The sequence below is a fragment of the Cimex lectularius genome, unplaced genomic scaffold (assembly GCF_000648675.2).
Source record: "Cimex lectularius strain Harlan isolate CLEC.00 unplaced genomic scaffold, Clec_2.1 scaffold58, whole genome shotgun sequence".
NCBI classification, from domain to species: domain Eukaryota; kingdom Metazoa; phylum Arthropoda; class Insecta; order Hemiptera; family Cimicidae; genus Cimex; species Cimex lectularius.
This window is the reverse complement of record NW_019392696.1, coordinates 1,447,395-1,473,296: the sequence shown is the minus strand read 5'-3', so window position 1 is coordinate 1,473,296 and position 25,902 is coordinate 1,447,395. Positions and strand designations below refer to the sequence as shown.

General features: G+C 34.8%; 1 protein-coding gene and 1 long non-coding RNA gene across 2 annotated transcripts; one reads left to right on the top strand and one right to left on the bottom strand.

Annotated features, from left to right (window-relative positions):
• Window positions 1-8,579: 8,579 nt before the first annotated feature.
• On the top strand, window positions 8,580-17,738 carry LOC106670633. The gene is made up of 6 exons (XM_014401147.2): window positions 8,580-8,686; window positions 14,670-14,809; window positions 15,353-15,502; window positions 15,567-15,666; window positions 15,743-16,064; window positions 16,802-17,738. Exons 1-6 carry the CDS (start codon window positions 8,638-8,640, stop codon window positions 17,628-17,630), a joined length of 1,590 nt encoding a protein of 529 aa, XP_014256633.1. The 5' UTR covers window positions 8,580-8,637; the 3' UTR covers window positions 17,631-17,738.
• A 4,551-nt stretch (window positions 17,739-22,289) lies between these two features.
• On the bottom strand, window positions 22,290-24,620 carry LOC106670608. The gene is made up of 3 exons (XR_001341097.2): window positions 24,487-24,620; window positions 24,214-24,347; window positions 22,290-22,731 (listed from the first exon to the last, which is right to left on the bottom strand). It is a non-coding gene; the product is annotated as an uncharacterized LOC106670608 (long non-coding RNA).
• Window positions 24,621-25,902: the final 1,282 nt, after the last annotated feature.

The following is a 25,902-nucleotide window of genomic DNA, read 5'->3' as shown; positions in this document are numbered from 1 at the left end:
AACACGGTTACAGCACTGACACTAATGCCAGCTCCGGAAGACATTTGCCGTGAGAAAGAAGCGAATGCTGGCACTTAGTGTGAAGGATAAGGGACATGAAGGTCTCGAGGCCATTGTCGATTAAGACGAGGCGGGTTCTCAGGATGGGAATGTGTAAGGAGTGCTTGAGCAGTAGGGTTAGGATGGATAGAGAGTTTGGTGTGAAACTTTTGGAATCTGGACAAAGTGAGTTCGTTGACAAAAGGCACGTTGTGTTCGTTGTGGATAGTGAGATTAGTGACGTAATAAGGAGCTCTGATTTGTCGGAGGACTTTTGATTGGAAGGATGCGCTGGATTTATGAATTCTGAATGATTAATTCTCAAAACCCCACAGTTCCTCTCCAACGTAGTCGCAGTGAAGTCTTGCATAAGGTCACTTTGTGTAGGCGGTACTGGACATCTTTGTAGATGTCCAAGTATTATGTTGAGTTGTTTACTCTTAACTCTTGTGTTTCATCTCTGTGTGCTGTACAGGTATTTGACTTGACTGGAAATCGATACCTCTTTATTGTTCATTTGTTTTTTAATGTGGAAGGACACTAAGTTCATTTTTCTTGATTCATCTTGTACTTCACTTATTGCACCAGTCTGCAATAAGCTCAATGCGTTCTTGGATAACAAGACGTAAGTTACCAGTTAAATTTAAAAAATAAATTATTATGATAATTTTATAACTACATATAACAGTTCCTCAGCTTTAAGTTAGTGAGCTAATACACTTCCATTTGGTTAATTAGATCACCAATTTTTAAACCTTTGATTGTGTCAAAATATTATTTACCAGTTTCGCCGCAGATTTATGACAATTATTTGTTTTCATCAAATTTTCATTGAAATTTATCTTTAGGTTGTAATGAAATGTTAAAAGAAGTGATTAAATTTCTCTTTCGTATAATTGACAAATCAAACTTTTGAGTGAATCTTGTGGGTTGATTTTTTTTAAAATAGTTTTTATCTTTAAATTTAAATGTCTCTTTTCTTCATTGCCCTTATTTTTTATTTTTAGGTAAATAAAATGATTAATTATTAATTGTCCGCGGGATCCCGCTCGTGAGACTAACTTTTTCATTTCAACTAAGACCTTGAAATTATTATTATAAAGTATTAATAATTTAATAAAAATATTTAAAAAGTATTAAAATTTAATAAAAAGAATAATTAATTAAAAGAAGTAATTTGGTCACTCAGACAACTAAACATAATGGAATTAATTATAATAATATTTAAACTGTTAGATGTATTGCTTAAATTTTTTTTTTTATTTATTTGTTATCTATACATGATCGTATGCTATACAAATAGGTATACGGTACATTGTTTTTCCGTATACTCGTCGTTCTAAAAAGGACAATGAGGATCTTTAACGTCCGCACCTAGCCTTCCTGCCTTATCGGACGTTTTGATTCCCAAGATGAGAGCTGACGCACCTCCACATACGACAGAATGGTGTTACTGCCGCAGAATTGGTGTAGAGGCAGCTCATCCGCGAGGGGCCAAAACAATCTCGTTCCCCGCTTGCCCATTCCGAGTGGTCGATAGAGAAGGCCACTCTATCTCCCAGAGTATTGGGGCTTCTAGAGTAGAAACTACCGGATCCGCTCCGGCCGCGGTTTTGTTTAAAGTGGAAATGCTAACCGCCCCCCTAGAGGAGACTGCCTACGGTAAAAGCCGCCAATCGAGCTCAGCTACACCTGCGTGCAAAGCATACTCAAATAGAGCAACCGATTCACTACCCATTGCCATCCGCCACTACTCACGCATTCGAGGGACTCTGTCAGCGTAATCATAGCGTCCTCAACGCTTACACGCTTCGGTCCGTGTGTATAACGTATATATAAGTGTATAACGATGGTCATACGCAAGTCTCGTGCGAAGGTCACAGAGAAGACAGCTTCTTCTCTAAGTTCCCGCCAGGGGGGCGTCACCACGAACCACTACGAGTCCATTCCCAGTGTAATAGGGGCTGAACTTTGGAACATTTCTAGTACCATGTAGGACAGATGGTTATGCACCCTCCTACGTCTATGCAGACAGGATCTGGTACCCTAACTCTCGTGTGCCTCTGATAAGGCACCCGCCGCCCCATGCCGGCCCGAGGCCGAAACGAGTACAGCTTGTGCTTTAGAGAGTTTGCCACGCCCTCAGGGCAACACCATTATTTTGCGCCCGGACACCCCCCCCCTTGTAACCAAGGGTTGGGAGGGGTCACAGGGAAGAATGAAGGAACCTGGATTGAGAGAGGGACGTGGATGAGGACACGGGTACACCTTTCTTGGGCCCCGAGCCTTAACCATATTGTACCACCAGCTGTCTTTGTAATTCAACATTAAGTGGGCTACAACTCCCTGGGAGGATAACAAATAGGTACACATGATTAATGTATCACACAGCACTAGCATTAATGCCAGCACTGCTCCGGTAGAATACATGCTTTGAGGAGACAGCCATTGCTGCCACTCATTGTGTATGATTAGGTATCAAAGAGGTCCTGAGGCCATTGTCGGTTGAGGCGACGTGGCGGGTTGTCAGGATAAGAATGAGTGGAGAGAGCACTTTTTTCCAAAGATGTTGACAAATAGACATAATTGAATTTTTACTTTCTTTGAAGAGAATAGATAGATTTAAAACCACCTGAACTTGATTGTTGACATCTTTAAGATTGTTTTGTTAAATGATGACTTTAAAATAGGTCGAATTCTTCCCAGAAAACAATTGAATTTGTTTTTTCATCCTCACAATACCGTGATCCAAATTTTTGTATAAAATATTAATTAATTTTATTTAATAGCACCTTCAACATATAGGCTAAAAAAAATTCCATCTATTAAATATGTTTGTGATCAAAACAACCTGGTCATTATTATTATTTTTTATTTACCTCAAAGGAAATTCATTTGTCCATTAAAATATTTGGAATTTGTTGGGCTTGTATATTTTGTATATTTCATTTGTAACAGGGATTTTCAAACGATATTTTTTGTTTTCCTCTTTCGGCTTACCGATTTGATGTGTCAATAAATAAACCAGTTGTTCGAAATTGTGTGCTGAACGGCATTAGTGGGGTCAACAGAATGTTATCAATTGGGGAAAAAGAGATTTCATATAAATGTCAATGATTTTCAACGTAATTCAAATGGTCTCATTTATTTTCATCTGCTGAACATCATGAATATTTTTAATATTTAATATTAATATTTTAAAGATCAAACGTTTAGAAGTTTCATATTTAATTCATGTCGATCATTGTGATGAGGAATGTTGAATTTGCTTTAATTTTTCTGTGAAATTTATTAATGATTTGTTGCCGTAGGGGTTCCAAGAATGAAATTTTATGTACATATTTTAAAATTGTTATCGTTTGGATTAGTATAATCTTTACTAAACAAATCAATAGGTTAACGTATACAGAAGAAGATTTGAAAAAAAAACCACTCATACAAGAAACAATTCAGATCATTCAGGATGGTTTTTAAATAATCAATGTCAGTACCGTTTGTGTAAATTTTGTGTCCTGATTCTAAAAATTCTCCATGTTTTAAAAAACAATTCTGTTTTGAAAATTTGTCTGGTTTTCACTCGCAGAATTACAGTTTTCATCTTTTTTAATTTTGAATAAATATTATTTACTATTGCTAATTAAATTAATTGGTATGAATGTGCTAATGAGATTTATTTTGATGAGTAGTGTTTAGCGACCGTTAGCCAAAGGGCAACACCCAACACACACTTTGAGCGCTGAAGATGATCTCAATAAAGATCGAAACGTTGGCGAGTTAAAGAAAATGTTTAATACTTTTTAAAAAGATAGTTCCTACTCACAGTAGGTTGTTTTGCAACGATCCGGATTTCGAGCCTTTTAGCTCATCATCAGGTTGAAGGACTTCTACAACCTGATGATGAGCTAAAAGGCTCGAAATCCGGATCGCTGCAAAACAACTTACTGTGGGTAGGAACTATCTTTTTAAAAAGTATTGAACACCACACTCACTCCATCATTTATCATTTCTAAGAAAATGTTTTTCTAAAACCTATGTCACACCAGACCGCATTTCACGATCTCCAAATAACCATTTTTTTCTGGGTATTTTATTGGTTGAAAGACATTTTTAACAGGCTTCCCATATCGGAGAAGTTTTTTTTTGCAGCTATCTGGTTCTTTATAAAATCCTACGAAACTCTAGTCAATTTGTTGCTATTGTAGAAGTTCGTATTTATTCATTTCTCGTTTGCTTTTTAAAATACCTCTGTTAGTAAAGTGAGAAAAACTCTCGTATAAAATCATTGATTACTATTAAATATATTATTATCTTACATCAATATACGAGTTTTGCCTGTTGTGAGTATATTTTTTAATATTTGTAACATGGTTAACCAAGTACCAACCAAGTATCTACCAAGTACTAACCAAGTAACGAACAATTAGATATCACTGTGGATCACTCCAACCTTCCATGGACAATTCGAACTTACCACAAATCTTGAAGTTCTAAGATTTATCTATGAAGCTTTTGGTTTTGCATTCCTATGTCACAAAGACGTCTGCTCACGTTTTGAACTAGGTATTTCTAAGGTCATGGCATTTCGAACTATAAAATAACAACGTGCAAAACTTCCTTCTGGGCTATGTTAAATGATTTCCAAAGATTTCTAAGAATAGAGTAATTTAATTATTTATCTACAATTTCTTCCAAACGTTATTAAACCAATCAAAGCTTTTCTCCTGGAAAGTCTGAAAAAATAATATTTTCTCGTTTTTTTTTTTTTTGCTATTAAAATTAAAAATTCCCAATCTGCTGGTTGTATGTAATTCATGTACAGTTGTAGATACAAAAAAATTAAGTAAAAAAAATAAAAAGCGTGAATATTGATTTATATGTGTCAAATGATTAGTGGTGATTAACATAAGAATGCAATTCGTTCCTTTGTCACTGCATTTACGTACATTATAAATACTTATACTATAATGTAATTTATTACATACATACATAGGCGCACACTTCAGTCGCGCATACACATGACACGTTAAAAAAAACATAAACAGCATTCACCCAACGAAGATTTGTTTACTGATTACATACTTAAGCCTTAGAAGGGAAATGTATACGTGGAAATTGTGTTCCTTCAAAGTACACTTCAAAGTACTATTAACATTTATCTTTATGGTACTTATTTATATGTACAGACACAAATGTAGACTACCCTTTCTATGGTTAGCTGTGAATTTTAATCAATAGTGACCGTGCGATGTAGCAAAGTAGGTTAACATATTTTTAACAGGAAACAAAGTTGATATTCGTCTTTTGCTACCCGAAAAAACCTCTTATTCAAATTTTTAGGAAAATCGAAAAATAATTCTTCTGAAATTTTTTGTGTTTCAAATCCATTCATTTTCCCCAGAAATCACAAAAATGCTGATAACTTTAAAACGAATCCAGAATACTTTACAGGGGAACCGTACAAACTGCAGGTCGTAGCAATGATAAGTGGTGGAGTGAGTGTGTTGTCCAAAATTTTTAAAAAGATAGCCCCAATTCACAATTTGTTGTTTTCAACGACCGGATTTCAAGCTTATAGCTCACCATCAGGTTGAAGGAATTTAGTAGATAAAATAGTAAATAGTAGCAACTATCTTTAAAAAAAAAAAATTGAACCACAGGTGATGGCATCGGGGGAAAAATACCCTCCGCTAAATTAGTCAAAAATATAGTCAGTCAGATCAAAAAAATTTATTGGTAAGAACGCTCTGACACGTGTCTAAAATTTTTCAACGTAGTATCGCGAAAAAGATGTTCGTTAAAATCGATGATTCCACATCCATGGCCTTCCTTTAGAGTATAAGTGAAGGTCTTCGATAGAATACTCAATAAGCCGCCATAAGCTTTCTCAGACGGGCATTCCCGCTAATAAATACATTCAATCTAAAAACACCTGTTTATCCCTAATATCGAAAAATGAGACCCAGGGATTCGCTGCTCAAGTACATATATCGATATGATTTCCTGCTCACTCAATATAAAGCAAGGCCATGACACCCCACAATTATGTGGTACACATCGAGCACGGTTACTTAATGGTATTTTGTTCTTGGCTTAATGTTTCATTCAGATATTTGCTTGTGCATCATAAATATTGCCAATTGGATAACTTGATAAATAACTAATTGTTTTGGGAAACATTTCTCTCTGTACAAATGCAATAGGTTAGACCAAATGTGCATGTGTGGGCGGACTACAGAAATTCCATGAGTACAGGTGCATCTCTAGTGCAGTCTTCAACAAGAAATTTCACAATTGACATTAAAAAAATTGAGTTTAGAATTTTAAAAAACGCTAAAAATATTTATCTGACATTTTCGTACTGTAAGCTTCGAATCTAATGATTCATTACTCTTACGGAAGTAATTTACTTGTTCAAATCAAAGTTTTCTTTTTAATTTTTGGCTTGGTAAATATTTCAAGGTTACAAATTTCCTTTAGTAACATTTTTTAAAAGAAAATTGCAAGGCGTTACGAGAGAATTTTGTACATTCTCTCCACAAAAACAGGTGACCAAAAAGTTAAGTGTAACGATTTCACAAGACGATAAGAAACGACCAGATTATTATCAGTCGACTGATTCAATGCCTAATAAAATAATTAAATTTTCTGAAATTTAATGATTTCTATGGAAAATTGTATCAAAATTAAGAGAAATCAATAGTTATCATTCAATATCCAGAAAATCTTAATAATTGGATAACTTTGATTATAAATTTAAGTTAAAAGACAAGAAGCATAGCAAAAGTCGGAGATAAAACATTTCCAAGATTAACCATCGAAAGTACCGGTTGGTAAGTGGATACACAAATCCAAGGAACAAACTGGATCATTTGGTATGAAATAATTACTGAAAATTAAAAAAAAAGCGATATAAGCAAACAATCATGAACCGACAACAATTCACATTAGTTTGATGTTTGTGGTTATAAAACTAAAAAAAACTTAGTAGTAGGAGACAAACAAATTCAAGACGTGAAAACAAAAAACATACATAAATACAACATAACGCAAAAAATACTTACAACACAGCAACAGGCTTGCACAAACAACGAAAACACAAACTTAATTCATCCAAGACACCAACATAACAAAAACAACACCAATCCGCCCTATGGCGACACAAACGACTTTCACCCCCTTAATAAATAAATCAATTCTTTTATTTAATCTGCTGGCACTAATGAATAACTTTGGCAGCAAGAGGTAAATAAATAAAATAATTATATCAAATCTTTTAACAAAATATTACAAAAATAAAATCTTTTAACACAACATAATACAAAAATAAAACAAAAACTCGTATTCATGTTTAGATGTGATTCTCAAACAAAACATTTCCGAAGAGAGACAATCTTTTTAGAAATTGAGATTTTAAATTTCAGAAAATTGGTACAATAATAATTAGTTCCTATTTTACAAAAATCTAAGGGCAACCTCCAATGAAAATTTGTAATACATCGATGTATTAACTATTGATAAAGAAACATTCAAAAAAACATTTCTTCTTGTAACAGGCATTGAAGATAATTTCAAAGGTATGATTTTATGTTTAAAAGAATATAAACAAGACAATTTAATAAACAGCTGATTTAAATTCATAACCTTAAATTCGGAGTATAAAAGTTTAGTGCTAAATCTGCGATTTTTCTTTACAATGAATTTAATTTGTGACCATAGCGGTTTAAGATAACAGTTCGCTCTTCTACCCCAAATGATAATTCCATAAACAAAAATAGATTGTGCCAGTAAACAGTAAACAGATTTCAGTGGATTAATAGACATAAAATTTCTCAACACTCGAAATTTATGAAAAAGTGTAGATATTACTTTTATAAAAATAATTAATAAAAATAAGTATTTATCATTGATTTTAGGAAAGCTTACTACAATTAAAATTGAGATTATACATTGTAATGGTAAGAAAAGGATTTTAATATTATTAAATTCGTTTTAAATATATATATAATATAATATTATATTATATTTGGTTGTTGCTTGATCATCACGATATACTATAAATCCTGATACACTACTGACTGGCACAAAGCCCATCCCTCAAGAAATGGGAAGGCGAAGGGCGTCTGGCAGGCCAAAAGAACGAGGTAAGTAGTCTAAAATAATAGGAGACCATCAATGGCAGGTTCATCACCCCGCAGACTCTCAAAAAGAAAATCTCACCATTATTTTTCTGTTCAAACAAAAAAATATAATTAATTTGTGGGCTGGTGGCGATACGTTAGGGTTCCCAGTTTCAGACTGTTGGCTTCATGAGGGTTTTGATTTGAGCCAGTTTAAAAATAATTGTATAATCTTTAAACCTCAACATCCAGCCGCCTTGTCGAACCGACGAGTGTTTGAGGTCATAAACATTTCCTAGGCCGCCAGGAAAAAGAGGGATGGTGCGGAAAATCGCAGCCGGGGTAGGAGGACTATAAGTCGGTGCGTGGCGCTCTCCTCCGGGACGAGGGGGACTAAGCCCGGACCCGAGGAGGGTGAATGTGGGACGGATATATAAAGAAGGCGAGTAGTGGGGCCGGACCATTAGTGTGTCCCGTGGCCATGTCCAGGACATTACAGCTTCTTTTCTTCGCTGCTGCCATCGCATCAGGTATGATTTGCTGCTGCAGCTGATGATGTCGAAAATGGGAATGCCGCCCCTCCAAGCCCACTACCCCCGCCGCCCCCGAGGGTGGGAGGCATAGCATCCCCCACTAATCACAATTAATCTCACTTTCGGGGAAAAAATTCAATCGTGAAAGTCATCGGAGCCGAAAAAATAAATCATTTCTTTATCTTAATTCTAAACCCGTTAAAATTAAGGGTGGGGTTGACTTGATAACGTTTTGGTATTAAACTTTTATATTACACTAAATAATTTTAAATAAACTCAAAACGTTCCAATGATACTAAACTTTCAGTGTAATGAATATTGACAATATAATTTATATGTATAATATTTCTCGATTTAAATTATTAATATTTGCGATTGAACACATAAGAAGACATATATCTCAACACCAACATTTTTAAATAATGTTATGTTCATTTACATTACATTGTTTAAAAGATGCTGTACAAAAAATTGCAATTATTTCATAATAGTATTAATTTTCAATTGCAACCACAGATGATGTACTTCGAGGGCCCAGAAGCTAGAAAAGTTTTTAAAAAAATTTCATAACCTTGCTATTTTAAACAAAACAATGTATAAATTGGTTCTGTCTTAAAGTGTCACAGCTATTAATTTTTCTGATTTGTTGTTAATTTTAATTATTCATATTTTTCTAATTGGCACGAAATTTCTTATTTTTACTCGGAATTTTATTTTAACCACATTATATTCGTTCGCAGTCATATTTCTTTAATTTTAAGTATATTATTATATTTTTTTAATTATTTCACAATAGTACTATGGATTTATGTAAAACAGATTTTTCTCTCACCTCCGGGCATTTTAAATTGACTCAATTTCAATAACACAGACAAATAATGTTTCAATCCAAATGAGACAAAGCAGAAATTTATAAATGCGTTGTTTTCACCATCAACGATGTGAACTTTTTTGGTGTTTGATTGCCCCAAATTATATTCCACTCCAAATTGCAAATTATAGATTTCTTTTTTAATTAGCCTGTTTTAAGCAGACGATACGAAACAAGATTTGGTGAACAAGGCTGAACAGAATTTTTATAAATTATTTCATTTTCAAATTTCAAAATAGTTGTAGATTGCCCCCTCCAGCTAAACTAAATTAATGTAGTTCAAATAGTTACCTAGGAAAATCCGTCCACGTTTGTGTCAGTGGTATTTTTGAGGAAATATAAAACCGGATTTGATCCTAAAGGATTTTCCGAGCTGTTGGCACTAGAACGAGTTGATGATAATCATGATCAAGTTTTGATGAAAAAATTTATACGGCCTGCGATAGACGTCAAGTTGTCTCGTAAATACACGGAAAGATTTTAACCTTCGTAATAAACCGGCAGGTTGCTGTTCATATTATGGAGGTTTAAATATTAACATTCCTTCTATAAATAAAGGTGGATTTTGTTTTCAATATGGTTTAACCGTCCTGGAACGACATTTACGATTTTATTTAAACAATTCCATCTCACTTTTACACTCGGGAATTATAAAGAATTTTTGTAATGGGCTGTTTAAGAAAACGGGCCTCCGCGAATGTTATTACACTGACGCGCAATCATTGTGAAATTCATTTTCAGTCCTCCAGTTACGGAGAAAATATCAGTGAATTGAGACGAAATTGATTTGTATGCCGGGATAACGGCCGTGTCGCGAGAGGGCATTTACCGATCTGCGAAATCCTTGTACGGAGTTGAAAAATATAACGTTTGTAATGTTAAAATTTCAACTGCAATAACAGTCCGGGTTTCGTAAAGATCTAGGTGCAACTAGAAGCTTAAAGCAAAACAATAATCTTGTGGGAAGGTGAAATTTGTACATTTTAGTACACAACTGAGCGGCTTTTCCACTGTAAAAGGAATACGATTTGAAGATCCAACAAGGAAGGACTAATATTTAAAAATAAAAAATAAACTTTATTCAATTTTGACTTATAATAACTACCAATTTGAAATATAAAATTAATAAATCATCCGGCGATTCTTTGGTCAATTTCTCATACTTTATCTATCAAGCTGCCTATCAATTAAACACAAACCACAAATTGAACAAGTCAGGTACATTTTTCAAATTTTACATATTAGAGATTCACATAAAATGTTTGTTCTAAATAGTTTTTAATCATAATAATTTATTGTAGCAATATGGAATGGGCAAATAAAACAAAATTCTGTAATTGGTTCTAGTCTATTAAATATAACTGTAGGCACTGGTAATTAATTGTTCATTGCTCTTGTCTTTTTAAAGTCATTAATGATTTTTTATTGTTACTTGAAAGATAATTAGGTTTACTCGTAGTAATTATCTATTTTTAATATTGCATTTTAATTATTTTCTTTAACCATGTGACGGTAATTAATGTTATAATAACATAGTTCCTAACTTTTTTGTTATGTTTTGGAACATAAATTGATTTTATGTTTTTTATCATCAATAAGAATATTTATGCTTATACACTTTAACATTCCATCCATGCATATAACAATAGAACCAACCATATAAAATATACTTTAAACAATGGTATTGTGTATGATTTAAGTCTCAGATAAACAATACCAAATCAAACTTAATTAATTAATTAAAAATTTATACAATTTCAAAAATCAGAGAAACGGATATTTTTCTAGTACATCCGGGCTACGGGGTTCGACCAATAAACAGGCACAGCAAGACGGACGAAGATTTTTATTAGTGAATTTGAAATAGGCTTTAAGGTGCACAGGCCAGATCTTAAGCGGGTGAGAGTAAGTTTCATAACATGCAAATTAGATGTGACTTGTTGGGCGTGTTTGAGCGTTTACGTGTGCCGGGGGGTTTCATAATGTCGAGGACTTGCGGAAAAAAACCGCGCAGGGACAATCGCCTATGTGAAAACGGCATAATTGTCAACATTTTAGCCTCAATTAAGTCGATATCGATTTAGATGTGTAGTTGTACCGTATAAAATAAATAGCGCGAATTTAAATAAACTAACAAGTTGAATTTTTTGTAGCATTTTGACTAATATCACTTACTATTTCTATTTTTAATATTAGAAGAAATTTTATTTCTTAAAAATTTATGGAACGCTATTAGCTCAATCGTCTTATTATTTTTGTTACAAGGCCAGTAGGTGTTTTCGAATTTCTTCTCAAAATACCAAAAATAAATTATATTAGCAGGGCAATTCCTAGGTAAGGCAATAACGCAACCCCAATAAATATTGTAAAACCTCCCCTATTCATATTTCATGTTTTATTTTTTCACAACTCAATTTATTATAAATTAACTCATTGTATTAATAATAAATTATTATTACTAAACATTTCAATTATTTTATTTTTCCCAAGTAGCGGCTTTTTACATATGTCTTAAAGAACGGAATTTCAATAATGAATTACCAGGCATGAATCGTCAATTTTTTGTTGAAAACGGTCAAAAGAGACTTTCGGATGGTCCGAATCCAATCGAACGCGGATCGCACGGAATTAAATAAAATCGTCCTTGGGTTTCCACGGGCCTTGGTTTTTAACCATTTTACCTTTTGTTAGAGACATGGGAAAGGCCGTTGCCGGCTTTCGTCTGGGAAAAAGTAGCTGTGGCCTGAAGACACGAACTAGCCTCCGTATTGTAAATACTAGGCTAATTAAGTTTTTAAAATCGATTGCAACGGACGATTGGAATTCATTAGGCAAAAAATATGCCGCTGGAGATTTTAGCGAAACGAATGCAAAAAGTGATTTGAACCACTGGTTGTCAGGCCTGATTTTTGTTTCTTCTCCTTCAAAACGCGAACAAATGCCTTACTAAACAAAATAATCCTAATTGATACATTAACTAATATTTTCCAATTTTTTAAGCTCGATTCAAACTTACTGCAAATTTGAAAACAAATTCGTTTGAAAGTTGCAAGAAAAATGTCGAAACCACACGATCCCATAAAGAAAAGAAAGATAAGTCAAATTGTGCAAGTTTTGGGTGGATTATTGGGTAGCAAATTTGGAGCTGAATGCCGTTCTGTGTTTTTTCCGCATTCTTTGCATATTGAGGTTATATTACATAACGACTCCTCGTTGCATATTGTAACAGCCAAAAACGCTCTAGGCGTGATTTAAAACAAATATATTTGCCCAGCATTCAACGGGGTATCGTAAATTATAGTACTGTAATAAATAATCACAATGATTTGCGCAAGCGTCCCAATTTTTCCGCTCAACAAAGAAAGAATGGGCGTTGCCGGGTGAGCATGAGTGAAGGCTGCTTGACGGAAAGTGCATCGGGCCCGGGAGAAAATCCTCATTAGTTTCAATCCAGATACTGACAGGCAAAGTGCTTTTGTTTCACAATTCGCAGATTCGAGCCTCGCGTATCCGGGTATGAAATCGTTGGAGAAAACAACACTTTTTAGATATTTCTGCTGCAACCGGCTCCGTTGGATTGTACGTTCCGAGAAGAGAATGCACGACCACGAATAGGGTGTTGAATTCATGTCCGGCTGACAACAGATCTCACCACTTCTAATTGAAAAACAGTGCGATGAAAACCGGTTGCTTCAGAATTTCTCTCATACCCAGCAACTTCCAATTTCCATGCAAGGAAGTAGTAAATAAGTAGAACCGGCAGTGTAGTGTCAAAACACATTTGCACATTATTTGAATTTCACAAGTATTTCCTCGAAAACTTGCTTGAATTAAGGAAGATGTGATTTTCCGAAGGGGCAACCTTGACTTCTGACATTCTGGCTTTAACGCTAACTAGCGTAAAGGAATTCGTCCAACAAGATCCATTTTCCTTTCCTCATTGGACAAAATGCCAATACTTATGTAAGCTACATATAGGACGAAATATATATATATATATATATATTTTTTTTTTTTTTCCGGAACTTGCCAATTTTGTACGTCTCGAATCTCCTTATACCTCGCAGATGGATTTATGGCTTCTTCATCGTTTTACAATAGAGATCACCGTATCTATGGCTCTTTTTTGACTGATTTACCAGAAAAATACCTTCCACCGAAAAGGTATCGCCTCCGGCGCTTTCGAATTGTTCGCGCTGAAGCTGAGGGGATTACAAAATAACTTTCCCCGCAGCCCTCTTAGAAATTGACCTAGAACTCGAAAAGAGAAACTCCAAGGTCACGTCTGTGAAAATTGAGTCGATTCTTGATATGATGAATTTCAATTCATGATAAAGCAAATCGCAAACTTTTGATACAAAGCAGATCTTCTTGCAGCATACTGAAAACATAACAAACACTGTGCTTTTATTAAACTTTTGCTTACTTTCATCACATTTATGTCAAACCGTAAGTTATTACTTACCATCCCAACAACGAATGCCGGGAATTGCAAACGAACAGGATTTTCATCAACTAGTATCTTCCACCTTTTAAATTACTCGTATAAAATTTGTTTTTTATTTCTTTCAAAACCTAATACTCTGATTAGTACTGACGTTTGGAGTTAAAGAAACGATGTTTTGTTGTTTAATTTTTTTTTATAAATTAAAAAAGGTTTTTAATTATCGAGATTTCAGTAATTATATATCGGTCAAAAGGGTGCAAATTTAAGGTAATATGGCAAGTTTACTATTCAATAAAATTTTACAGGATAGCTTTACATCAACTCTATTGGATTTATTGCTTATATTTTGAGAATTTTAAAATCCCATGTCTGACACGTCCTTCAATCTCAAATGTTCGAGACATTTCATAAAACTAGTTTACACCTACAAAACTATTTATTGTGCAACTTGCCCTCTTTTCTGTAATAGGCGTTAAAAAGGACTAAAACAATCGGCAATTATAATCAGGTTAAACTGCAATTCCCATAGTAAATCCAAACCGCATTAATTAATGCATGTTTGAAAATCCGGCTCTGCAATAGCGGTTATATAACGCAACAAGTTGCAAAGGCCAGACTTCTTTTTTTTAGTGCCAATTTCAATGTCCCCTTTTATATTTCAGCGATCGGGCAAGAGGACCCGCCCAAAAAAGAAGAGAGCTTCGAGGCAGAATTATGCAAGGATAAAGACGCCGGCGAGTGGTTCAGGCTTGTCGCAGGGGAAGGAGACAACTGCAGAGATGTGATACAGTGTACCTCTTCGGTAAGTCGTCCTGACGTCAGTTTTTTAAAGTCCCAGTGTAAAAATACTATTTCGATGTTTGCGGTTCTCGCACAAATACTCCTCTGACGGGTTTGTCGGTAATTAACAGAGCTTAAGAGAAAACGATTGGCAGCAGTGACAATGAAGATCACCTAATTTTTCTTACACTCCTTTTCGCTGGTCATATGAAAAATTCTCATTCGATTAGTTAATTTTCAACACATTGGGAAAAAAACACGAACGCCTCAATGTTTTCAAACTTTATTGCTATGTCCGTGTAAAAAGATCATTTAAAAACAACATAAATTTTAAATACTTCATTAATTAATCGATACATAATTTTACAATGTAGAATCTAAAAAATGTTTTATATTTATAAGAACACTTCTATTTCTTATATTTTGTAGGAATTTTCAATTTTTCTATAAACCGTTATGCAACTACAATTAGAATTTAAATTGTTTGCGATGAAAAAAATTCTAATAGAATTGAAGTAAACGAAAGATCCTAGAATGGAAGGTTAATTTTTCCTTTTTACTGTAGGGGCTTCAAGCAATTAGGTGTCCTGCTGGTTTGTTCTTCGATATCGAAAAGCAAACTTGCGATTGGAAGGATGCTGTCAAGAATTGTAAACTGAAGAACAAGGAAAGAAAGGTCAAACCTCTTTTGTACACAGACGAACCTCTCTGCCAGGTACGTTTGCCCATCGGGCTGTGCATTTCGTGTCCCGAATTATTCAATAGCAGGTGAATTTTAGGACGGATTTTTGGCCTGCGGGGATGGCGCGTGTATCGAGAGAGGGCTTTTCTGTAACGGCGAAAAAGACTGTACCGACGGATCGGACGAAAACACTTGCGGTAAGGGAGAATTGTGCAACTATTGCATAATCCGTGGACTTTCTCCGCAGTTTTTCATTACGTTTTCACGTTGCAGATAACGACAACGACCCGAACAGGGCCCCGCCTTGCGACCCTGCCGTCTGTGTCCTGCCCGATTGCTTCTGCTCGGAGGACGGTACCGGCGTTCCCAACGACCTCCCGGCCAAGGATATCCCACAGATGATTACGATCACCTTCGACGACGCCATCAACAACAACAACATCGAGTTATACAAAGAGATCTTCCATTCGAAGAGGAAGAACCCGAACGGCTGTCACATCAAGGCCACGTTCTTCGTCTCTCACAAATACACCAACTACTCTGCCGTCCAGGAAACCCACAGGAAAGGCCACGAAATTGCCGTCCATTCTATCACGTAAGTAATTAATTCTTCACTCTCATAATTAAAGTTCAAGATTGAGCCGAAAACCAATCGTCGAATATCTTCCCCTTTTCCAAACTTTACTGTCAGAGTTTTATTTATTTATTTCCTCATTTGAGTCATATTTGACCATTCATAAATATTATAACTGTAATGTTATGTAAAGGTGAAAACCTGTATATTATTAACTTTAACGAAAAAAACATAATTTTTTCTGATAATAAATATATGATAAAATATTGTCCAAAAAATTAGAGGAAATTAAAATGCGGGCTAAAAAAATTAAGGTACACTTTCAAGCACATAAGAAGTCTGTTATTTTTACTCGCGTGATAAATTTAAAATTTAAATTGGCTTCAATTTGATATTTTAAAGTCAATAACGCCAAGTACTATTCATTCTGTTAATCCCTTCAAGAAATATATGGATTATAAAATCGAAAATTTTATAAAATGTGTTCCGACAATATGATTAGCATAGATCATTTGCTCCTCCGATTAAGGACACCATTACGGAACTATCGTGTAAATGTGCTCTTAGTGATATATTAATTACAACCTTGAAAACCTGTTGCCGAATTAAATTCCTTACTTTGTGACTTTTCTCGTCATCGCCCACTTTATTGAGCTCAAGATTCCAGGGATAAAAATACTGCCTAGCCATAAATCAGACTCGTTTTACTTGACCTTCTGTTTCCTTTCCCTATTTTACTAACGTTGTACTTTTTACAGGCACAACGACGATGAACAGTTTTGGAGCAATGCTACCGTCGACGACTGGGCCAAGGAGATGGCCGGTATGAGGGTTATTGTAGAGAAGTACGCCAACATCACGGATAACAGTGTCGTCGGAGTCAGAGCTCCATACCTAAGGGTAGGAGGAAACAATCAATTTACAATGATGGAAGAACAGGCTTTCCTTTACGACTCTACCATCACCGCACCGTTGAGCAACCCCCCGCTCTGGCCATACACCATGTACTTCAGAATGCCTCACAGATGTCACGGAAATCTGCAGCATTGTCCGACTAGAAGCCACGCCGTCTGGGAAATGGTGATGAACGAACTTGACAGGAGGGAAGACCCCAACTTCGACGAGTACCTCCCGGGTTGCGCCATGGTCGACTCCTGTTCCAACATCCTCACCGGCGACCAGTTCTTCAACTTTTTGAGCCACAACTTCGACAGGCATTACGACCAGAACAGAGCGCCATTGGGCCTGTATTTCCACGCCGCCTGGCTCAAGAACAACCCGGAGTTCCTCGACGCCTTCCTCTACTGGATCGACGACGTCCTCAGCAAATACAACGACGTCTATTTCGTGACGATGACCCAAGTTATCCAGTGGATACAGAACCCGAGGACGATATCCGAGGTTAAGAACTTCGAGCCTTGGAGGGAGAAGTGCGCCGTCGAGGGACCTCCCGCCTGCTGGGTTCCCCATTCTTGCAAGCTGACGAGCAAAGAGGTGCCCGGTGAAACGATCAATCTCCAAACCTGCGTCAGATGTCCCAACAACTACCCATGGGTCCATGACCCCACCGGCGACGGTTTCTTCTAAGTCAGGCGATCTCCAACAATCAAATTCTTCATTCAGACGACTGAAGCGGAATTGCACCGCGCCGAGCCCACCTGTACAGTGCACCTCCAATGCGGCTCGTCAAAAAACTATTTTATTTGTATTTTTTCATCTGCGAGAGATATCCTAATATTATTATTAATTATTATTATTTTAAAAAATAGTTAAAATATAAAAAAAGGCTTACAAAAAAATAAAATTTCTTGTCGCAGTCTTTATCCATTCTCCTTACAAAATAATTCAAACATTTAAAGCACTGGTAAACAACTTTCACCAGAAGAAGCTACGAGCACCGCCAAGGTCAATCCGCCACGAAGCTTTACACATCACTTACACCATCACACTTTCGATATTAAATCTTATTCTTCACCAAATACCAAAGAGTCCAAAGCTATTAGTTTCACAAATGAAATACAGCAAATAACAGTAATTTGGAAGCCTAATCGCATACAAAATAATCCCTTTTATAACATGAAGGTCAAATGATTGTTTGAAAGTTATTTATTTTTATTTTTGTTAGATCATTTTTATCCTGTTTTCAAGATTTTTCTTAATAAAGTCCGGATCTGATAATACATTTTGCAACGAAGCAAGCTAGTTAAAAACATTTTTTGTTCTAAATCCTGTACACATTTTATGTCATATTTCAATATTTCAAACCATTCAGTGAATAAATCAGTATCCGATTGTGTAAGATTAAATAAAAAAAACTTTCTGACTGCAAATTGTACGTGAAAATTATTGAATTAAATCTTACACAAGTTCTTAAAAGTTGTTTTTCAATAAAATATTTGTTTCATTCGGTTTAACCCAACCATTTCTTTCCCCAAAACACCTATTATTCTTTATCAACGTTGATTTCATAAAATTCCACGACTTTGTCAAAAATTGCCACAATAAGGAATACCCCAAGATTCATCAATTAATTGACCTTAAGCATTTAGTAAGGATAAGAATGTTTCTTTCAACTAATTTTTTCATGTAATTTGGAGATATGTAAATCTTTCAGTACGATTTTCCTACATGGAAAACATTTTTTGCCATCTTGTCGTATTAGGTCTTAAATCATCAATGCATACTCAACTAAGTCAAATCAAAAAGTATAATTCTTTATCTGTTTATTAAAAGAGTGAAATCAGAAATTAATTAACATTTTACTTAACTTATTATTTAATTGCCAAAGTTGTTTCCTAGTTTCGAACAATTGAGATAATTTTATGTTGAAATGGGAGCTGATTTTCGCAATTGAAAACAAATGGGAATTTATGTCAAGGAAGGCTTGATGCGTTGTACATCGAATAAATTTATTGTATATCATGAACAAATCGTGTTTAGGAGAATTATTTAGCATTGTTAAAAGAGCATTAGCTTAACTTATTTTTAAGTTTTCTCAATGGATTTATTTTTCTCTTACATTGAATACATTAAAAGAGTTCATCGTACTCATCCCGGATTCGATGGTCGTAGGAACAAATTGATTATTCTTCTCGTACACTTCCATCTCGCTACCGGTGGGTGGTTCCCAGCCCATATGAATAACCCAAAAAGAAACAATATGAGCTTTATTATCAGGAATGCTTTGTCCTAGATGGACGTTTACGACCGGGTTTTCCGGAATTTCCAACCCCCTGAGAAACGGCTGACGAGGGCAACGGTTTTGGGTCACCAGTGACGTCAACCTTAGCCAACTTCACCCCTGACATTTTACAAGGAGATGCACTCTTTACAAAACGTCTTTTTCGCAACGGTTCCAGTCCCCCAGAGTCGAATGCATAATTTTTTAATATCGGCTCAAACATTTTGAAATATTCACATATGACACTCGCCTGGTGAACAGTTATATTACGCCAGGATTCCATATAGGAATGTAAGTTTTGTTACAAGGACAATATGAATTTTTAGTGTGTCAGTGAATATTTTAATATTTGATGGACGAATAATTTCAAAATCAATGGAAAACTTTTCTATTTAATCTTCGTAAATAAAAAACAGAAAAAATTGCATTTGTAGATACAGAATACACTAGGATACAGTACCTAGAAACAAGACAAACTGAAAAATAAGCAAATTAGAGAAAACAGCGGGTTTAGCCAGACCAGGATGGAATACAATTCAGCTACAGGATGTACGCATCTCAATGCAATATTTCAATTTTAACAAACATTAACAAAATTAATTAATCACATCTGAGATAATAAATTGACAAGAGAAGTATACACAATAACCTGCTAGTGGAGTGAAAAATAAAAGAGACAGCAGGCAAATAAACAATGTATGCAAGGAACAATTATTTATTTATATTTATATTAGTACGGAACCACTTTGAATTTTAAAAAATTCAAATAAATTTATAGATAAACTATATAGGACAAATATTATTAACAAAAATAGACTTCAGGCCGCAACGGTAGGCGTTGACACGGCGCTCATCACTGTAAGGTAAAGGTCCTTGGTTCGAATCCAGCGGCCCTGCATTCGAACCCGACATGCTTGCAAATGGGCTTTTTTTGAAAAACACCGGCACCCCGAGGGTTGATATAACCTCTGCTGTTGCGAACCCTCGTAAAATAAAAAATAGACTACACATGTTCAAAGTTAAAAAACCAATAACAAAGGTCAATGCAGCAAATACAGGTTTAGAAATACCGCGTAATAACAAAAAGAACTGAAAAACTGAATTTATGATAAATTAAACGAAGATACAACACAGATTATGAAGTCACTCGTACTTCACACCTTCAATTTTTTTTAAATAACAAATAAAAATCACACTGATCACTGAAGAGACAAAAGAAACTGTCAGATAGACGAAACAAGTTGAACCACGTTGACCAGGTTGTTCAAAGAGGATCAAGCTACAGGTTCTTTACAAAAAAGTCATATCCTTGTCCAAAATCTGAATATTTTAAGTAGTGTAAATTAATAGAAATTTCATAAATGTGTAATAAGTATATTTGTTTAAGTTAGATTAAGAAAACAATTTTCAAGTGAGCATATAATAACCATCGACCAAAGTAGTCATGCGAGTTAGAAAATTAATTTTTATTTTTCACCTGTTATTACATACAAATTACTTTTATTATTATTACAAAACAAGAAATTTTAACAACCACGTTTAAAGATCATCAACAGTTTTATAATAATACTTAAAATTACTTATTATCATTATTAAAAAATGTTAATCCGTTTAGGGGTCTAATTGACCAAATTACGTCTTTAAGTTAGTTATTCTTTTTATGTAAGGTCTTGGTTGAGATGAAGCCGAAGGTCGTGGGTTCGAATCCCCCTCGTCACACTCCCTTTTTCACCTCAACCAGGCCCTTACATAAAAAGAATAATTAATTGAAATTATTAAAAAATATGCATACATTTTGTATAAAATGCAGTGCAGTTTGGTAATAATTAGTCTCTATTATGGTAGCCTATAATAAATAACATATACAATTTTTTTATTACATACCCATATTAATAAGAGGCGCTACATTTCAATTTTTAATCTGAAATACACATTATTAAACAGTAAACAAGTAAGAAAGGCGATCTGCCCTACAATCAAGGGTTTGTGGATTTAAAAAAATCTTCCGATTTCTTAGTCATTATTGTAAGATAGTTAACTATTTTTTTCTTGGAAAAATTTCTCCAAAATGGTATAAAGAAGAACTAGGCTTCATGCAGACAAGATCCTTTAATTTTTGTGTGACTATTATATTTTCAAAATATAACAAGTAAATTAGGCTGTGAAATCAGGCGGACTTTTAAAGAATGTTTTAAACGGACAAACAATTAAAATTTTAATATGTATTTTAAATAAATTTATAACATAAATATTAGGAGATTTTTTACATTTCTCGATTGTTAGGTTCGCACGTGCCATTAAAATATCAATAATTTGATTCAAATATGTTAATTATTTATTGTTGTTATTCAGGACATGGGTTTTATATTATTCACACCGCTGTGGTATGTACATTTTTTCTACTTTTACACTTACCTTTACATATTTATGTAAATTTTCTTATTTACATTCCCACTTGTTTTCCGGTGGCCCGACCGTTTTAAGTTAATCCCTTTTTTTTCTTTTTTAGTTTCATGTCGTTTAAGTAGTTTGAAACAGGAGCGGAAGCGATTGCGATAAAGAAGGATTATTGGAATCACGGTTCCATTTCGCCTCGCGTAAGGCTCCGATCGTTCGATCGGAATTTTTTAATTACCTATTACTAAATCCAATCGAACTGGATTACAGGCAAACAGGGCTTGACCCATTTCCGAGGGAAAAACCTATAATCCTAATTCTCAACTTAAACGTGCCAGAGGAGAGAAAGAGTTTCATTATCCACTAATTATAGAATTATTTCGGGTTATTTGCCAGGGGTTGGGAACGTGGCCTTCGTGTACAATAGGCTTCCGCCTAGGGAACGAATTTTAAATTAACATATTGCTACCTTATTGCCCATTAACCGGATTATAATTTCAAACACAAAAAAAGTACAATTTAAACGATATTCGTAACCAGACAGGCTGAGAATAATGCTCAACCCGATTTATCTACAAACAAACTGATGAGCTATGAAAACAAATATTTAATTTTTCTATGAAAAATATTTATTTTTTAACATTAACTACATGCTTATATTTAAAAATATCAACATCTAATTGACAATTTTTATTATTATATTATTTTATTTTAATACAAACATAACCTTTCATTCTTGCAAGTTGGTTCCAAATTGACACATAATCACGTGCTAGTTTTTTTCCATTCGTTTAAAAAAATATATATAAATTGGAGAAATTCTGAAACGTGTCTGATGATGGTGATGATAGATACTAGGCACTGCAGCTTTCTGGATTGCTGTACTTTCCCACTTGAAATGGGCCACTTCCTTAGTTCAGTTCAATCGACTCGATCCTTCTCCTAAGAAGAACTAGGACACTGATTATCGTTGCTGCACTTCCATTCGCTGGGTTTCCTTTGTTTACCGAGTTATTCTTATGTTGTGAAGATGTTTTCTCAGATCCCAGTGACTATTTTATTTTTTTATTTTACAAAATTTTATATGCCTTAAATCTGGTGGTTATTGACCTGCAAAATTAGATTTCAATGATCAGCATAATGTGGTCACTCCACTGGGTCTATCTATTCTCTAAGATACCTCATTCAAGATGGCGTAAAGCATTTGGGTGAAATCAAGTGCCAATCAGGTAACTATAGACCTTACCTTAAAGGACATAACTTGTATTTGACAAATGTCTACTGACTCTATAATTGATCGTTTGGAGTTTCCAGGTTTTTATTACAAAATGTTGTCTTAAGCACTAAAGAGTGGATTGATTGATTGATATTCATTTAACTTTTACAAAGTTTAAGTGATCACTATAGACCTAACCTGACTAGACATAACCTTTTCACTTACCAGATTTCCTCTCATTGTATATTTCTTATAAAATGTTTAAAAGTTTCTAGATTTCATTTACAAAATTGGGTGCTAGAAAAAAATTGAGGTTTTCAGTTTCTCCTGTGTGAACTGGTATCTGAAGCACACATAGTAAATTGATTGATGCCCACTAATTTAAATTAACTTCGTCATCCTAACCTGACAGGACATGACCTTTTCACTGGGCATATTTCCACCCAGTGTACATTTGTTATAAAAAGTTTAACTTTTTAGAGTTCATTTACAAAATTGTTTCTAAAACACTAACTAGTGGATTAATTCAGGAATATTCATTATATTTTAGATAGTTAAAGGAACTCTAAAGACCTAATCTAGCATGACATAACCTTTTACTTGGTAGGTTTTCACTCACTTAGATAATTGCTGTAAAACAGTTAGAATTTTTCTTTAGAAAATGTTATCTGAAGCACTAAAACAGTGGATTATTTGATAGGTATCCATCAATATTTTAAATATTTTAAGTGCACGCCGTAGACCTCACCTAACAGGACATAACCTTTACACTTGGCAGAATTTACTAGTTATAATCGCTAGAAAAAATTGGAATTTTTAGTTTTTCCTCTATGGTGTGGTATCTGAAGCACTAAACAGTGAATTCATTGATGCCCCTTAACAATTTAAATGAATTTAGTAGACTTAATCTGACATGAACTTTTCACCTGGAAGATTTTCACTCATTTGGATTTTGGAGTTTCTGGGTTCACGGATATCTAATAATATTTCAGAACACGTAGGTGAACACAAGGGCTTAATCTAACGGGACATAACTACTTCACTAAAATGATTACCGTTCACTGATTAACTGTTCAAGAAGGTTTGAAGTAACCATATCTCTTTTATAAATGGCGCCTGAAGCACTGAATAGAGGATTGAGCGATGGATATATACATGTTGACATAGTTTAAGTAAACAGACAACCTAACAAAATCAGAGCATAATTGCTTCACATGGCAGGCTCCCATTCACTGTATAACCGTTATGGAATTTCCACATTTCTGTTTCAAAATGGTGTCTGAATCATTAAAGATGAATCGATTGAGGGTTCGTCTTTTTCGTTTTACATGACATTTATGTTTACTGTTTTCATTCAAATCAAATAATAAGTTTACCGTGATATTTCGAGACACTCCCACGTTTGTTCGTAAGCGGTTCAGAACAGGCGCCATCGAGCATGATTTGTTGACGAGCGAGCTATGCGCCGCGCCCTTCATTGTGCAGGCTGCCATCAATCTGATAGACAGATCTGGAACAACATAAGTTGTTTTTTCACTCGCCACTTTGTCAACGCGCAGTTCCGTAAATTTACGGGATGTTAGAAAAAAACGGCCCTGGAAAATTTTCCACCGGATTTTTTTCTTTGTAAATAAATGATTGTGATGTACCTGCACTAGATCGCCTCTCCGTGATAGCTGGTAAACGCCTATACGTGTGTCGCAATGCGAAAGGTCGCCTGGTCAGGCGAGTGGCTGTAACGGTGCCGAAGGATTTTCCTCTCTATGACGTATATTTTTTAATGCATTTGCCTCTTTCGTGACGACTGGACGTGCTACATCACCAGGGAAAACATCTTTTTTCACTTAAAAAATAATAACAGTATATCACACAATTCCTACATAACATTTCCTTTCTAACTCCAAAAGTTAGATTTCTTTTTTAAACGGTTTTGCCCAAGTTGGATGGATTGCCGCAGTCTCAATTACGAAATATCAAGTGCTCGTTACGAACGTGAATAGTGTGCAAATGCACTTCAAAAATAATAAGTTGTTTTTTAAGGAAAACCTTCGTGGGCGTCGACAATTTTTGGAAACAATTTTTGCCAACGCGAGTGTTTATTTTGTATTCATAAAAACACATTGTCAAAGCGCTTTCATAACAGAATATAATTAATGGGTTATAGCGAGTATTGTAATTATGAGTTTATTATGTATAAAAATAGATACAACTAACATTATTATTGCCCACCGTCACCCAAACAGGACGAAAAATTTAAAAGTCAATCGTTTGAATCGATTCACTAACTCTTTCAAATCAATTGGGAAAATTTTCTTGTCCGTAATATTTAAAACGCGCTTGATCTTACATTTTTATTTTTTTATTTTTAAATATCATCATATCCATGATAAATTGCCACCAAACTCTTCCCAGGTTTGTTCTATTAGTGAGAATAAAAAGTTGTAATAATCTTTTGAAATATTCGCTAAAAGGAATTCGCCTACAAGACATCACGAAAGAACTTTTTAATTTCTAATAATATATTTTATATTATAAGTTTTGCCAAAAAAGTGTATACGTAGATTGTAGATTTCAATCGTAGTTTCTAACAAAATTCTTAAAATAATACAAACTTATTGCGAAGAGGCGGGTGCTCGAATGTAGATATTATATAGTTAAAGGGGGTTGTCCTAAGAACTGGGAGGAGTGATACAAAGAAGCCTTCACAGTCCTGCACTATGTATTTTTAATTTTTCTAAGTACATTTTTTTTGGGGGGGGGAATAAAACTGGAGCACACATTATTTTCTATTGCAAAAACGGCAGTTTATCTATCTAAATATGTGGTTGATTTATGGACTTCGTATAGTGAACCACTGGGGTCGCAATGTCATGTAACAATGAGGTTCTTTAGCGTGCGCACCTAGCCTTCAGGCCTTACCACACTTTAGATTCTCAAGTTAGGAGCGACTCACCTCCACGCAGGGAAAATCTGCTTCTTCCGTGAGGTTTGGTGTAGAAGCCCGATAATCCACAGACTAGACATGCTGACTTATCCCGCTTACCCCTCCGAGGGGATGGGGTAAC